Source organism: Bos mutus, chromosome 26, assembly GCF_027580195.1.
Source record: "Bos mutus isolate GX-2022 chromosome 26, NWIPB_WYAK_1.1, whole genome shotgun sequence".
Lineage (NCBI taxonomy): Eukaryota > Metazoa > Chordata > Mammalia > Artiodactyla > Bovidae > Bos > Bos mutus.
Genome location: NC_091642.1, coordinates 15,515,579 through 15,531,747, shown reverse-complemented (window position 1 = coordinate 15,531,747; position 16,169 = coordinate 15,515,579). Strand labels below are relative to the sequence as shown.

Here is a 16,169-nt window from a genome sequence, read left to right as displayed (position 1 = left end):
CAAAGAGAAGCTTGTAACTTTAGGTGAGAAAGAACAGGCACCCCCCAACACTGAATGAAGAGGTTAGAGTATGTCTGCTAAGCACCCACTGTATGTCTGGCTCCAGAATGGATCCCTGACATTTGGAAAAGGCAGGAACTAGCTTTGTCTTCAGAGATCTTAGAAACCTATGACCAGAGTGGAGGGAAAGATCTGGACCCAAGAGAGAAATAAATTTTGGCTCACAGAATGCACTGTTTCAACTAGTTCTTCCCTTAAGTGATTTCATTATCCTCAGGCATGTAATAGTTTGTTGAGCTTGAACCCACATGGAGTTTTCAATGAGGATGTGCACCTCGAATGTGCAGACTAAGGTATTAACAGTGATTATATCTGCGAGTGGGGCTAGAGATCTTTTAACACTGTGGGTTTCTCTGCATTTTAAAAAACTCTTTACAATGAACACGACTTAATTCATTCTGTTATTTCTTAAACATGTAATTCTATCGTTGATAAATAACCCTTACTAGGGACTACTTTATTTAAGAGAAGGAAAATCTGAATGCAAATTTGGAGGAGTGACTTCCCTGGCCGCCCAGTGGTTAAGACTCCAGGCTTCCACTGCAGGGTGGTCATGGGTTTGATCCCTGGTCAGAGAACTAAGAAGCCGCATGCCAGTCCTGCCAGTCTCACAGCATGGCCAAATAAAAAAATAAATAAAAATGGAGGGCTGACTTAAGGAAGACAAGTTCATGGGAACTATCAGTGTGAATGGTCAGTCGCTGGTGAAAGGTATTACCCAAGACAGCACAGGTATCCTTGCAAATAAAATTGGGCTGAGTGTACAGCACCTGCATATCCCAGCATTCAGTATGGCCAGTGATTTTCCCGGTGACTCTTGCTGAAGACATGCTGGCGACAAAGACTTTGGTTTGTGCTGTCACTCTTGATAGGACGTTCTTCTGCCCAGGGACTAGTGTGATAGTGGCAGGAGCTGGCGCCCTGGCTGAGCCATCAGGCTTCTGACAACTGTGATTTCCCTCATCCTTCCCCAGCTTTCACTACGTGTTCCTTCTCACACGACAGTCGTGAGGGAGCCCTGCCTCCAAGGCTTCCCACAGCCCCGGTACCAGGAGCCTCATCCTTTTCTCCTGCTGCCCTGTTTATTTCTGGGCATGAACCTGCCTCACTCCTGTCCTCTCCCAACTCACCAGTGCCTTGCCTAATTGCACTGCTCTCCTGAATGCCAAGAACCTCAGGTTTTAAAAGACAGAACAAGACTACTTCTGCTATGTTTGTTCTCAGGGAAAAAATATTAGGGAAACCTCCCCCCGCCACCAGGAGCTGAATTACCCAGATTATTAATGGCAAGCAGAACACCAAGTCTTTAGGGATTTTCCTTCCAAAGGGCCATTTCAGGGAAACAGCCTTTCTGACTTCCCCAGACTGCATGACTTCCAAGCTCCCCCTCTCCAAAGTTATGTACTTCACTTGGTTTGACTTGCTCTCCTCCTCCATAACCATGCTTTCCCTGCTTACGTCTGTTCTGTGCAGTCAGTTCTTCAACTGAGATGCGTCCCCGGTCTTCACACTTGCTGCCTCCCTGCTCTTTAATAATCCCTGCCTTTGTGCATTCATTATTCTTTTACCCCACTTTTTTAGAGACAAGTCCTAAAGAACTGAACATCAAAACGCCAGCACAGAGGGTTCCGGGGAGATTTTTACAACCACAGAGGCTACAGGCTACAATGGAAGGACTCTGGGTATTTGTGAACCAGCATTTTCTCCCATCCCATGTCTCCCCATCTTACCAATAAGCCCCGAGTAGGCGAGGAGGCAGTCAGCGTAATTTTCCTTTAGACAGCTGCTGACAGACCTTGACTCTGGCTGGCAGTTGGTGAAAAAATCGGCCAGGCGAGATCTGCAACAGAAGAAAGTTGGGGGAGGGGGGAGGATGTGTTTCAAAATAGCCCAAGCTTCTGCACAGACATAATTTTTCCTTATTCCTTTCTCGATAGGCCTTTTTCAACATCCCCAAATACAGAGAGAGTAGACTCTTAAAAGGTTAGCATCTTCTCTTATATACAAGCCCCCGGCCATCCCCTCGCCCACCTGTGTCTGCTTCTTTGCAGAGAAGTCTTCAGGGCCTGCAACTGGAGAAATCTTGACGCTTTGAAGTTTCCCTTCAATATTTATTTCTGACTAGACTTATTTGCATCTTTAGGAAATATGCTTCTGCACACACTCACCGGAGATCCACAGTGGGAAAATATTTACTTTATACAGAAACATGTCCCTGGCGTCCAAATAGGATCCTACAGCCCATCTGCTCCCGTAGTTCCTAGTGGCTTTAAAAATATGCGTATCTGGTCTTCTAAGTCATCTCTCATCTACCACCCCAGGGAGGGCAGTAGTATATTCCAGCCAAGGGATGCTGAGGGGGAAGTTCGCCTTTCCAGCACTGCAGGGAAAGGCAAAAGGAACCGGGTGACACTGGCTCAGGATGCGACTGGCTGTAGGGGGTCCCCTGGTCGAAGTGCAGCATCTGTCTGCAGTTCGGGAAGCCTCCACGGGCCAGCGCAGTCCACCCAGAAGCCCTGGGTGGTGGTGAAGTTGCCGAAGTACAAAGGGGCTGCAGACATCACTGGTCTGCAGAGGAAAGGGGCTCTTTGTGGCCAACCGGCTGTTTTTCAGTCTGAAGAGGATATTGTTGGAGAAATTCTAAATGAGAACTGGGCCATCTCTGAGGTCATCCGAGCAGACAACAGCTCTGTTTCTATGTGAGGAACACAACAGACTTCAAGAGAAGCTAAATTATCTGGCGATTACAGGAGACAATGGATGGCTGTCTTAGCTTCTTCTCTTTAGTGCACTCGAGTTGGCAGCCAACATACCCAGGGCTGTTTTTACCTCTTTCCACCCAAGAAATTGTATTTACTTAGCATCTCTAATGGTATAAACAGGGTTGCCTGGGTGGGGCTGAGCAAGGTAGAATGTGTGGAGATCACAGGGGTTTGTAAAGGGTCTGTAGGAAGCATATTCTGGGCCCTTTTCCTACAATTTGAACTGGAAGAAGATTAAAAGGCCTGATGAAATGATCTGTGTGCACAGCACATTGGAAAGGCTGCACAGTGTTCCTATGGGATTGGTCTCTCCTTGAACCCATGTAAACAAGGCGTGTCTGAGCTTTCCTATCTGCGCCGATCTGTACACTCCGTATGTCGTGTGCCTGGTTCCATAACTGTGACTCCCCGGGGCAGGTGCTGGAGTTCTGTTTTATTTTCTTTGCACAGCACCTGACACTCCTCAGAATGCTTCCCAAGCGGGGCCATGTGGTGCAGTTAAGTGGCTTGGCAAAAATCCTCCAAATGAGGCTGGTGCATGCGTCTGTGTGTGTGTGTGTGTGTGCCCGCATCCCTCCCACAGTCTGAGCCTAGCTGGCGTTTTCTGACTCTAATTGAACACACCGAAGGGCGTAAAACCTGGCCATTTTCTGTAGCCTGGTTAAAGGATTTATCTTTCAGAAGAAATCCCTAAAGGTGACTCAGACTTACTCAACTGGCACCAATGGCATCCATCTTGGATCGAGTGTCAATTTCAGAAGAGTTTTCCTGGTCATGAAAGTTAATGATCTCATGGCACTGGGCTTCTAACTTTGCAGAGGCCAACTGTGTGGTTCAGGCAGCTGGGACTCCAGCTCTGCACACAAGCTGATCAGCTCCCTGACCTGGCAGCCCCGCGCTCCCAGCTGCCCCCCAGAGAGGGATGAAAGGTCGCACTGTCTCCAAGCCTCCTGCTTCTCGTAGTCTCTCGAGCAGACTATTAACTGAACAGCACCGTGACTCGGATTACTATCCTCCAGCGGGAGGCTAATGCCACCAGACTCATTTTGCTTAACAACCTCAGAATTGACTCACAATTGGACTCTGGAATGAAAGGCTAATTGAGTTAGTCTGCTGCAGAGAACATAACCCTGATTGGGAGGATAAAACTAGATATACTGCTCTGAGCATCGCCCTGAACAGGCTGGTTTTGGAGAGAAGATTGTCAGCCCAGATCTCAGTACTAAGACAAAACCAGCCAGCGGATGGCAAGAGTCTCAAAAATAACGGTGAGCCCACGAGGCATTGCTGAAACATGAACATTTCGCTGGTTCCTTCACCTCTGATCCACCTCCCTCTGCCATTCATGTTTGGAGACACAATGATCACTTTATGGGATTCACATTTAACAGATACAAAAACTGAAGGCAGAAGAAGTTTATACGGTGGTTGCGCAAGCAGGTGGACTGGTACATTTTCATGAATTCTGCGAGTTGGTCAACTTCAAAGTGGTAGCTTGAAAGTGGACTAGGTAGGAGAATTTTCATCATGGTAATCTGCCAGCTCTACAAATCACAACTCTATGCTGTTCTTAGAGATCAGATCAGATCAGTCACTCAGTCGTGTCCGACTCTTTGCGACCCCATGAATCGCAGCACACCAGGCCTCCCTGTCCATCACCAACTCCCGGAGTTCACTCAAACTCACGTCCATCGAGTCAGTGATGCCATCCAGCCATCTCATCCTCTGTCGTCCCCTTCTCCTCCTGCCCCCAATCCCTCCCAGCATCAGAGTCTTTTCCAATGAGTCAACTCTTCGCATGAGGTGGCCAAACTACTGGAGTTTCAGCTTTAGCATCATTCCTTCCAAAGAAATCCCAGGGCTGATCTCCTTCACAATGGACTGGTTGGATCTCCTTGCAGTCCAAGGGACTCTCAAGAGTCTTCTCCAACACTACAGTTCAAAAGCATCAATTCTTCGGTGCTCAGCCTTCTTCACAGTCCAACTCTCACATCCATACATGACCACAGGAAAAACCATAGCCTTGACTAGACGAACCTTTGTTGGCAAAGTAATGTCTCTGCTTTTGAATATGCTATCTAGGTTGGTCATAACTTTCCTTCCAAGGAGTAAGCGTCTTTGAATTTCATGGCTGCAGTCACCATCTGCAGTGATTTTGGAGCCCAGAAAAATAAAGTCTGACACTGTTTCTACTGTTTCCCCATCTATTTCCCATGAAGTGATGGGACTGGATGCCATGATCTTTGTTTTCTGAATGTTGAGCTTTAAGCCAACTTTTTCACTCTCCTCTTTCACTTTCATCAAGAGGCTTTTGAGTTCCTCTTCACTTTCTGCCATAAGGGTGGTGTCATCTGCATATCTGAGGTTATTGATATTTCTCCCGGTAATCTTGATTCCAGCTTGTGTTTCTTCCAGTCCAGCGTTTCTCATGATGTATTCTGCATGTAAGTTAAATAAACAGGGTGACAATATACAGCCTTGACGTACTCCTTTTCCTATTTGGAACCAGCCTGTTGTTCCATGTCCAGTTCTAACTCTTGCTTCCTGACCTGCATACAAATTTCTCAAGAGGCAGATCAGGTGGTCTGGTATTCCCATCTCCTGAAGAATTTTCCACAGTTTATTGTGATCCACACAGTCAAAGGCTTTGGCATAGTCAATAAAGCAGAAATAGATGTTTTTCTGGAACTCTCTTGCTTTTTCCATGATCCAGCAGATGTTGGCAATTTGATCTCTGGTTCCTCTGCCTTTTCTAAAACCAGCTTGAACATCAGGAAGTTCACGGTTCACATATTGCTGAAGCCTGGCTTGGAGAATGTTGAGCATTACTTTACTAGCGTGTGAGATGAGTGCAACTGTGCGGTAGTTTGAGCATTCTTTGGCATTGCCCTTCTTTGGGATTGGAATGAAAACTGACCTTTTCCAGTCCTGTGGCCACTGCTGAGTTTTCCAAATTTGCTGGCATATTGAGTGCAGCACTTTCACAGCATCATCTTTCAGGATTTGGAATAGCTCAACTGGAATTCTATCACCTCCACTAGCTTTGTTCGTAGTGATGCTTTCTAAGGCCCGCTTGACTTCACATTCCAGGATGTCTGGCTCTAGGTCAGTGACCACACCATCGTGATTATCTGGGTTGTGAAGATCTTTTTTGTACAGTTCTTCTATGTATTCTTGCCATCTCTTCTTAATATCTTCTGCTTCTGTTAGGTCCATACCATTTCTGTCCTTATCGAGCTCATCTTTGCATGAAATGTTCCTTTGCTATCTCTGATTTTCTTGAAGAGATCCCTAGTCTTTCCCATTCTGTTGTTTTCCTCTACTAGCACAATGCTCTCAAAATACCAGCATGGTGTAGTCAATCCCACAGATAAAGGAAGTATCTTTACTTCCTTCGAGTTCTTGGGAACTCAAAGTTCTTGGGAGTTGAATTTCAGAGCTTCCTGGATGAGCTACCTCTCCCATCCCTAATCACCTTTGTGTCAAATGACATGTGAAATGGTGTCATAAATTAACCTCCCATCTCCAGTATCTTCCAAAGAAAGAAAACAGTTCTCTCTAAAGATGCTCCCATCCCAACAACACAGCCACTGAAATCTCTCAAAGCAACGTGTGCAAATGATTACAGGTATTGACAAAGCAGCTGACTTCTTGTCCTTTGTATTGACTGAATGACGGGTCAAATGCATGTGTTAATAAGGATGAATGAGTTCCCTGTCCCTGAACCCAAATAACCTGTCATCTAGAAGCCGAGAGAAACAAGTAAAAAGATGATAATACCACTATGGCTAGTTCTCAATAAAAGACAGGAAAGGTTGCTAATAAAAGTAACACAACATGAATCAAGTGTTTAGAATATGTTAGGTACGTCTTCATATACTTTATATTTTTCCCTGGCAACTCTAATAAGGTAAGGACAATTACTCTGTTATCTTAATTTCACAGAGGAGGAAACAACATCTTATTGAGTTTTGACTAGAGTGAAATAGTGAATAGCAGAACCAGGATTTAAAAACTATGACAAACCTAGACAGCATATTAAAAAGCAAAGACATCACTTTGCTGACAAAGGTCTGTACAGTCAAAGGTATGGTCTTTCCAGTAGTCATGTACTCAATGAGAGTTGGACCATAAAGAAGGCTGAGTGCCAAAGAACTGATGCTTTGGAACTGTGGTGCTGGAGAAAACTCTTGAGAGTCCCTTGGACAACAAGGGGATCAAAGCAGTCAATCCTAAAGGAAATCAATCCTGAATACTCATTGGAAGGACTGATGTGAAGCTGAAGCTCTAATACTTTGGCCACCTGATGTGAAGAGCTGACTCATTGGAAAAGACCATTATGCTGGGAAAGACTGAAGGCAGAAGGAGAAGAAGGTGGAAGAGGATGAGACTGTTGGATAGCATCAATGGACATGTCAATGGACATGAACTTGGGCAAACTCCAGGAGTTAGTGAGGGACAGGGAAGTCTGGCATGTTGTAGTCCATGGGGTTGCAAAGAGTTGAACACTTCTTAACAACTGAACAACAACAAATTCTTACTCTACAAGTTAAGCTTTTAACACAACAGGAACTCGTTTCAGAGAAGTTGTAATATTGAGACTGAGGCTTGGAGGATCAGTAGGATCCTTCAGGTAAAGGTGGAAGAGGGTGTTCCCTCTGCAGAAGGAAGCAGTAAGTGATAAAGTAACCACATTCATAAAAATCCCAGGAGAACAATCAGAGTATTTGTACCTGCCAGGCACTGATCGAAGTGTCTGGCATCTATTCACATATTTAATTTTAACTGTAATAGTTGATACTCCCAGTCCCATTTAGCAGATGGAGACACTGAGGCAAAGAGAGATTAAGTAACTCCTCGGAGGTTGTAGAACTCTGTGCTGGAGCTGTAATGTGACCACATTCTATGGGACTCCAGAGCCACAGGACATTCTCAACCACTACACCTAACACACGGAGTCAAAGAGACTCAGACATGACTTGGCAACTAAACAAAAACAGCAGCAGCAGCTAACACATGCCTCATCCAGAAAATTGTCAATTGTTCACTTGGGATGGCGGGGCCACAGGTGAGTGACAGGAGATGGTGCTGGCAAGATCAGCAAGGGCCTTGAATGACCTAAGAGGCTGGATTTTATCCTGAAAGCAGTGGGAACCACCAAAGGATTTTAAACAGAGAAATAACACGATCAGGTCTGCAGAAGAGAAGGACTCTTGGGTGTTTCCGTTCTTAAGCAAAGATTTGCTTGAAGCTTCTTCTGTGCCCTCCCTGCAATAGCAGAGATGAGAAGAGCAGGAAACTGGCCAAAGGAAGGAAGGAGGCTGAGCCAGTGAGTACCCAGAGGCAAGAACTGAGGACTAGAGGAGGAGGAGCGAAGGAGGATGCCCTGAATGGTAGGTGTTGAGTGAGTGAGTCAAAGTCACTCAGTCCAGTCCAACCTGTGACCCCATGGACTACAGAGTCCATGCAATTCTCCAGGCCATAATATTGGAGTGGGTAGCCATTCCCTTCTCCAGGGGATCTTCCCAATCCAGGGATTGAACCCAAGTCTCCCTCATTGCAGCCAGATTATTTACCAGCTGATTCACCAGGGAAGCTCATGGTGGGTGTTGATGGAATCAAAGTCAAGACTGGGGATTTCCCTGGTGGTCCAGTGGCCAAGAATCTGACTTGCAATGCACGGAACTCAGGTTCAATCCTTGATTGGGGAACTAAGATCCCGCATGCCTGTGTGCTAAGTTGCTTCAGTTGTGTCTGACTCTGTGTGACCCTATGGACTGTAGCCCGCCAGACTCATCCGTCCATGGGGTTCTTCAGGCAAGAATACTGAAGTGAGTTGCCGTGTCCCCCTCCAGGGGATCTTCCTGACTGAGGGATCAAACTCGCATCCCTTATGTCTCCTGCATTGGCAGGCACGTTCTTTACCACTAGCGCCACCTGAAAGGCCCCAAGATCCTACATGCTATGGAGCAACTAAGCCCTAGTGCTACAAATACTGAGCCCTCGTGCTCCAGAGCCTGTGTGCCACAACCAAAGATCCCGAGTGATGCATCGAAGATCCTCAGTGCCACAACAAAGACCCGACACAGCCAAACAAATCAATATTTTTAAAAAAGAAAATCAAGACTGCAAAAAGAAGGGGGCAGAATCAGCTCAGTAGACTGTGGAGTCACAGAGTGTAGTGGGGCACCCAGGAGAGGACAGTTTGCAGGGAAGATAAGAGAGGTGGCTTGTGACTGTGCTGAGGTCATGGCACCACGGGAGTCAAGCATCTAGCAGGCTGCACGATTCTCAGACCTCCATCTGTCCAGTGGCCAACCAGCCCCGCATCCCAGGACGGCCCGGTACACATATCCTCCTGCCCACCCTGGGTAAAGAACCACACGATAACCTTTTTCAATGACTTCCTCTGCCTGGGCTGCAGTGATCCAAACAAGAAAGCTTACACGGCCAGGGTGGGATTAACAAAGAAATTCCACAAGTGCATGTCTTCTGGAGACATGAAATCTCCATGACAACAGCAGTGATGAACCTGATTGTTTTTCTCTGAGAAAATGAAAAGAAAATGAATAGGCACTAATGTAGAAATGTATCTCCCTCTGAAAGGAGAAATTTCCCACCCTTAAAGAGGAGAAAAATGCCCGCAAATGCCAAGTTGGCCTTAGGAAATCTGCTGAAGAGAAAACAGTGGTTTATGCAGAAAATATCGTATTAAAGGAAGCATGCTGCTAACTGGAAATAGAAAAATGATTATAATGATAAAATCTAGGAGAGTCTTCTCAAACAGCAGATGGTCTTTTGACAGTGGAGGAAAAATCATTTACCTACTTTTTCTGCTAACATTTTTAGGAAAATAGAGTTATGGGGAACAGTTCAAAAACATACTAGTAATGCCCAGTTTCACTCATCCTGGATTATTCTAATCCTGTAAATGTTTGTGTTTTTTTTTCTTCTCCCCAGGGCAAATCCCATACTTGGACACAAGCTGTGTGGTTGATGGAATGGAGCCTTGGGCGAAGAACTGTGAGATCCTGAATGGGATCCAGGCTCTGACACTAATTAACCAGAGTTCCTAAACATCATCATATGATGTTTGACAACTTTGGATTTCCCTTCCACTTCAGAACAGTCTGTTGGACACTTGAAGCTACTTGGAGAAGAAACCCACTTGTTTTCCATGCGTTATTATTATTTTCATCCATGATTCCACTCCACCATTACACACGATTTTAGTGTCAAGGCATTTGGCTTCTTTTGAGTATAGAGATCACATCTCTTTTTTTTTTTTTAAGATGTTTTTGATGAAGACCATTTTTTAAAGTCTTTTATTGAATTTGCTACAATACTGATTCCATTTGTGCTTTGGTTTTTGGCCCCAAGGCATGCGGGATCTCAGCTCCCCGCTGATAGAACTCGCACCCTCTTGTACTGGCCGGTGAAGGCTTAACCACTGGGCCACCAGCGAAGTCCCTAAAGACCAGATCCTTCTACGGGATCCCCGCATCTCACATGCAAGAAAGCTGAGGGCCGAAGAGGTTAAGGTCCTGCTCACTGTCACATGGTGAGCGGTGGCAGAGGGCTTTCACTGGAAGAGGAATTGCTAGCTGTCTGTAACAGCCCAGGAAGGAAGAAGTAAGGAGGGTGTTGGACTTTAATTTCCCTGCGATTGAATTAAAGTCATCTAGTGTAATGGCAACCCACTTGCCTGGAGAATCCCAGGGACAGGGGAGCCTGGTGGGCTCCATCTATGGGGTCGTACAGAGTCGGGCACGACTGGAGCGACTTAGCAGCAGCAGCAGCAGTGTATAACTGCTCTGGCCTTCCCACTGTTTGACCAGAGTGTTCTCAGTCCTCTTCCTAAGATTCCACTGACAGCCTCAGTGAGCACTTTGCAGGCAACACTGGGGCTCAGGAGGGGTCAGAGAGGGTGGAGGACTCTGCCCAAGAAGGTGGTGAGTCTGTCCATGGACGAGGCTACCTTTTATTAAGGAGTCTTTGGGGCAACACCACTGCCCATACAGGACCGCAAGGCTTGCTGACCCACTAGCAACTCAGAAGCTTGGAATAGAATCCATTCATTAATTTGCTTGTGTTAGAAATCACTGGCGTTTTGCTCTGAATCCAACATGAGTGTTAGGGCTTTAAAGTCTTGGATCTCAACTCAAGCCATTTGGTTTCTAAAAGCACTCTCAGTGGGTCAGTTGGAGGAGCCAAAAAATGACGGCCCTGGGAGTGGCATGCACCTGTTTCTAATTCCAGTCCTACCTTCCATGGTTAAATAACTTAGCTACGTATTGGACATCTCTAATCCTCAGTTTCATCACCAGGAAAATGGGGTAATGGAACTAGAGTTGCCTTAAACGGCTGCCGTGATACCTTACTAACAGTTATATGAAGCACCTTGCTCAGAGCCTAGAATACACTTTGTGCAACACATTTTTATTTCCCACCCCTTCATCTTTTCTCCCCAATTTCTGGTCCATTCTAATGCGAAGCACTTGCCACAAAAAAATACAGCAAGCTCAACACAGAGAAATATGTATCTTAATCTATCTTCCGCTGCTCTTTATATGACAGACGAGCAGACCTCAGAGATGTTGCAAGTAGTAAAGCAGATACTGCAATAAAGCAAGTCACACGAATATTCTGGCTTTCCCATGGATGTAAAAGTTTTGCTCTTACTATATAGCATTCTCATTGAGTGAGGGATACCATTAGGTCCAAAAAATGTACATACCTTAGTTAAAAATACTCTGCTGTTAAAAATGTCAAAACAAATGCAATAACAACATCAAAGGTCACTGATCACAGACCACCACAACAAATCACTTATGTATTAACTAGTATAAGAATTACCAAAATGTGACACACAGACACAAAGTGGGCAAATGCTACTGGAAAAACAGTGCAGACAGACTCGTTCAATGCAGGGTTGTTGCAAACTTTCAATCTGTATAAAACGCAGCTTCTGCAAAGTGCAATAAAATGAAGTATTAACACATCTGTGCCTAAAACAGGTTAACCTGTGTCACTGAGGGCAGTAAGACTGACCAAAACAAACTCAACAAATCTGAAGCTAGGGATCCTGAGGTGTTACTTAAAAACCTCTCAGCCATATGAGCTCATAGAACAAAAGCATTTTAAGAAAAGCTATTTTTCCCCCAGGAGTTTAGGGGGAAAACATATTTTTTTAAATGACTAAACATCAGTAAGTTTGTTAAAACTGCTGATCTCTTATGAAGAATAAAATCAATTAGAAAAACACGCTGCCTAGGATGACAAAGCAAGAGCAGGGGAATGGTAATTTTCTGGAACAGTGACACAAAACAGATTTTTCCTCTTTCTGTTTTTAGAAAATTACCTTAGCCCTTCTTCTCCAGCAGCCTACTGGAGAACACATCTGGAAAGCATCCTTCAGCAAATCAGAGTCTATGTTGAACAGATTTTGCGGGCGGGCGGTGGAGGGGTGGTGGTGGTTGGGGTGGCGGTTCCTGACTTGCTGGTCCCTTCCTTCCTTGGACAGTACACTCTGGCTTCCTGAAGCAGAGGCCCAGTGTTTGCCAGGGACGGGCTGGGAAGAGGGGCTCAGGCTGTCCTTCAGAAAGCCCGGGTCCTCCCACTCCCTGGGAGCAAATGTGACCTCCCTGGAGCAAAGGCCCGGGGCAGGTTCGCATGCCCCAGGCGCAGAAAGCCAAAGCCCCGCTGTGTTCCTCGGCCCCTTGATGCGGCTTCCCACCTCAGCCAACTGATGTGTTTCTTGGTGACTTAGCCAGACCGCAGCCACATGTGACTGGGAAAGGGAGGTGTGAGGTCCCAGCAGTCTTCAAGGCTTGCCTAATATTTGTGTTTCCTGGAACAGGAAGGCCCCTGTGACCAAGCAGAAGTCAATGCCTGTTCCCCCTCAAATCCCTGCTCAGGTTCATCCAGATTCTTGGGGAGGTTCCAGCCCCTTTAACCCAACGCCCTGCACCTGTGCCCCTCATCCTCGGGAGGCCCTGCTCCGCTGGCTCCTTGGCGGCTCCCAGTCTAGCATATGGGTCCCAGGAGGCTGTGGTCACTGCCCTCTGGGCTTGACCCACAACAAGAGCGAATGTAGGTGGAGGCACGCATCATTTTAGTCCACGCATCTGGCTTGGGGTCTATCTCTGGGTGGTGGGCTTGGTAAAAGCAGGCTGCAGGGCAGAGATGCGATGCCTCCTCAGCCTTTCTGTTCACATCGAACTGCAGCAGGCCCCAGAGGGAAGTCCAGGTCAGCATCAGCTCAATCTCCACACCCCTCACCAAGTCACCCAGCATCAACAATAACAGCCATCCATCCACATCTGCAGAGGGCTGACAGGGCTTGACAGCTCATCTCTACATGGCAAATCTGAAAAGCAAGCTAGGGTAGTCGGTACGGGGATCCATCCCAACCCAGAAGAGGCTCCTTGCAGTCCCTGACTTGATGCCCCAGAGCTATCCTTCAGCTGAGACTCCTCCCTTCAGCTCCCTCAGCAAATTTCTCCAATGCACACACCGCTAGTCATGCGGTAAGCAGACCTCAGTCATGATGGGAGTATAGCTACATCACAAACAATGCTATGCTGCATAGTCAAATCAAATAGATCTGTTTTGTATTATCCATGCTATAGAACGCCCATTATTGCAGAAAACCTAACTTTGGTGGTACTTGATTTTACAGGAAGAAATGGAGGTAGAAAAGAAATTGGGAGTTTTTTTTCTGGATAATGAAAGTATCATTTATGCTCTCAAGTATCCAACAGCTGTCTGTGACAAAGATGCTAAACCTCTTGAAGTGAATCTTATCCAATACTTTTTTTTCCTTTAATATTTCTGCAGGAAAACTTCAGTAATCAGTTTTGTGACTTTTGGCCACTAGGAGAAATAGAAATCTAGATGTTCACCCAATCTATCGCCAGTAGAACCACATCCTAAAAACTTCAAACCAACAAGCTGTGAATTTACTTCATGTGGAATTCTGCAGGTGGGGCTTCCCAGGTGGCTCAGGGGTAAAGAATCTGCTGGCTAATGCAGGAGATGAACATTTGATCTCCAGGTCAAGAAGATACCTGGGAGTAGAAAATGGCAACCACTCCAATATTCTTGCCTGGGAAATGCCACAGACAGAGGAGCCTGGTGGGCCACAGTCCATGTGGTCAGGAAGAGTTGGACACAAAGTAGCAAACTAAAAAACAAAATCAAGTCCATGGGGTCAGGAAGAGTTGGACACAGAGTAGCAAACTAAAAAACAAAATCAAGAACTCTGCAGGCACCTCCATCCTTAGGAGTGAATTACAGAAGTGGCCTGACATTCATCCTGGAATCTAAGAAACTCTAAGTCAACTGCCTTAGGTACCCAGGGCAGCAAAGGTCACCCACCATGGTTTCATTTATTTATGCCCACTCTTGCTTCAGAAAGAATTTTGAGATGAATTCAGATGTAGCTTTAAAGCAACAGAATAAATGCAAAAACTAATGTGGGTATTTGGGGCCGAAGAAAGATAATAGAGAGGCAGTGGTGTGGTTAGTACAAAATGCACACATTGTCCTGGCTAGATTAAAGCTAGGTACCTGGCTCTGTGATTTCTAGAAACCACTGGGAAGGGGTGGGGGGTGGGAATCTGGTTCCACAATCCATGGTACACCAAAAATTAAAAACAAGATAGACACTCAGGAGAGAAACTACTATGGGAGGTGGAACAGTGGTCCATGAAGATGCGTGCATTCTAGACGCTGGAATCTGAGACCTAAGACTATGTCAGCTGCCACAGTAATAGTGCCTCCTTGCAGATACGGTTAAAGTTGTGGACCTTGAGGTGGGGAGATTAATCTGGATTGTCCAGATGGGCTCAATGTAATTACAAGGGTCTTTAAAAGTGGAAGAGGGAGTCAGATGAGGAGGTCAGGGTGATACCATGTGAGAAAGACCGGACTGGCTGCTGCCGATTTGGAAGACGGAGGGAGGGGCCGTGAATCAAGAAATGAGACAAGACAATAGAGTATATTTTCCCCTTAAGCCTCCAGCAGGAATTCAGCCCTGCAGATGCCTTGATTTCAGCTCAGTGGGATCCAGGTAGTGCTTCTGACCTCCAGAAACTGGAAGAGAATACATCTGTGTTATTTAAAGCCACCACATTTATAGTAATTTGTTCCAGCAGCAACAGAAAATGAAAACACTATGAAAAAGCAGGACTCAGTAAAGGTTTTGCATATAGAATTTGAAAATGGGCCAGGACTTAAATTTCAATTCAATCGCTTACTAAACCATGACATTTGGGGCAAGTACCTTAACTGTCCTGAAGCTTAATTTACTCTGGCTGAATGACAGGAAGTCCTTCCAAGTGTTCCTGAAGGATTATGTGTACCTGGCACCTATCACCTGTTTACAACCAAAGCAGATTCCTAGATGAGGGGAGCACTCATCTGCGCTGCTGTTTCCTGTTCTGCTCTGACCTTGAGACCTCTGTGAAGCCCGAGGGTAGAGATGACCACACAGATACTTCCCTTAGAATCCATCTGCTAATAAGTTGGCAGATGAAATGCTTTGTCCTGAGGTCACTAATCCACCTGTTCAGGGTCTGTATGTGCTCGATAAACTCACGATTAACATCAGGCTTTTTCCTTCCATTAGGACCAAAGAGAGATTTTTCTGGTGAGTCCTCTACATCTTCAAGCAGAGAAATAAGTTTTTAAGGCAGTGGAATCACACCCACAGAAACAGGTCAAGGCAATTCTACAGGTCACCACCCATGATCCCCATACGATATCCTCTACTGGCCTGGCTGGCATCAAGCCAGTGAAATTTAAGGAGGTGCTGTCTGCACCCCCAGAAGGACATAATGTTGCACAACAATGTTTATGACCAGAGAAACTGAACAATAATTATGGATACTTCTTTGATGAAACACAGGTAAATTCTAGAAATTCTCCCAAATGCTGCCAAGCTTCTTCAGTCAAACCTTGCTGCTTCAAGGGTTCCCAAAAGATGAAAAATTAAAATTACACAGGCTCTCTTAACTTAACCAATTTGCAAAGCTCCCTCTTTGTCCCTCTCTACCCCAAAACGGCTGTCCTGTGAGACCTGAGCCCCAAGGTCCAAGCTCCGCTCAGTTGAATGTTAATCTGCCACATATTAAAGGAGCCTAGTTTCTGTGCCCTTCGAGGGGGTGGAGAGGGGGAAAGGCACACGGATGTCTGAATGGTTACAGCCTGCACTTGCACAAACAGACTTTAAGCAGAAACATATGAAAAGAAGATCTCCTATTAATCTTTAATAGGGTTGCAGACTTCCTAAGGAAAATTATGTTCAATAGTAAATACACACGAGGTCATTTTTCTTCCAGGCAA

The 16,169-nt window shown here is 45.7% G+C and overlaps 1 protein-coding gene across 1 annotated transcript in view; it reads right to left on the bottom strand.

The window, feature by feature from the left end:
* Window positions 1-16,169, bottom strand: part of GFRA1 (GDNF family receptor alpha 1) — a 183,967-nt gene that overhangs the window by 35,923 nt on the left and 131,875 nt on the right. Inside the window, exon 4 of the mRNA XM_070363605.1 lies at window positions 1,791-1,900. Within this exon, the coding sequence (XP_070219706.1) occupies window positions 1,791-1,900 (110 nt within the window). The remainder of the gene's footprint in view (window positions 1-1,790; window positions 1,901-16,169) is intronic.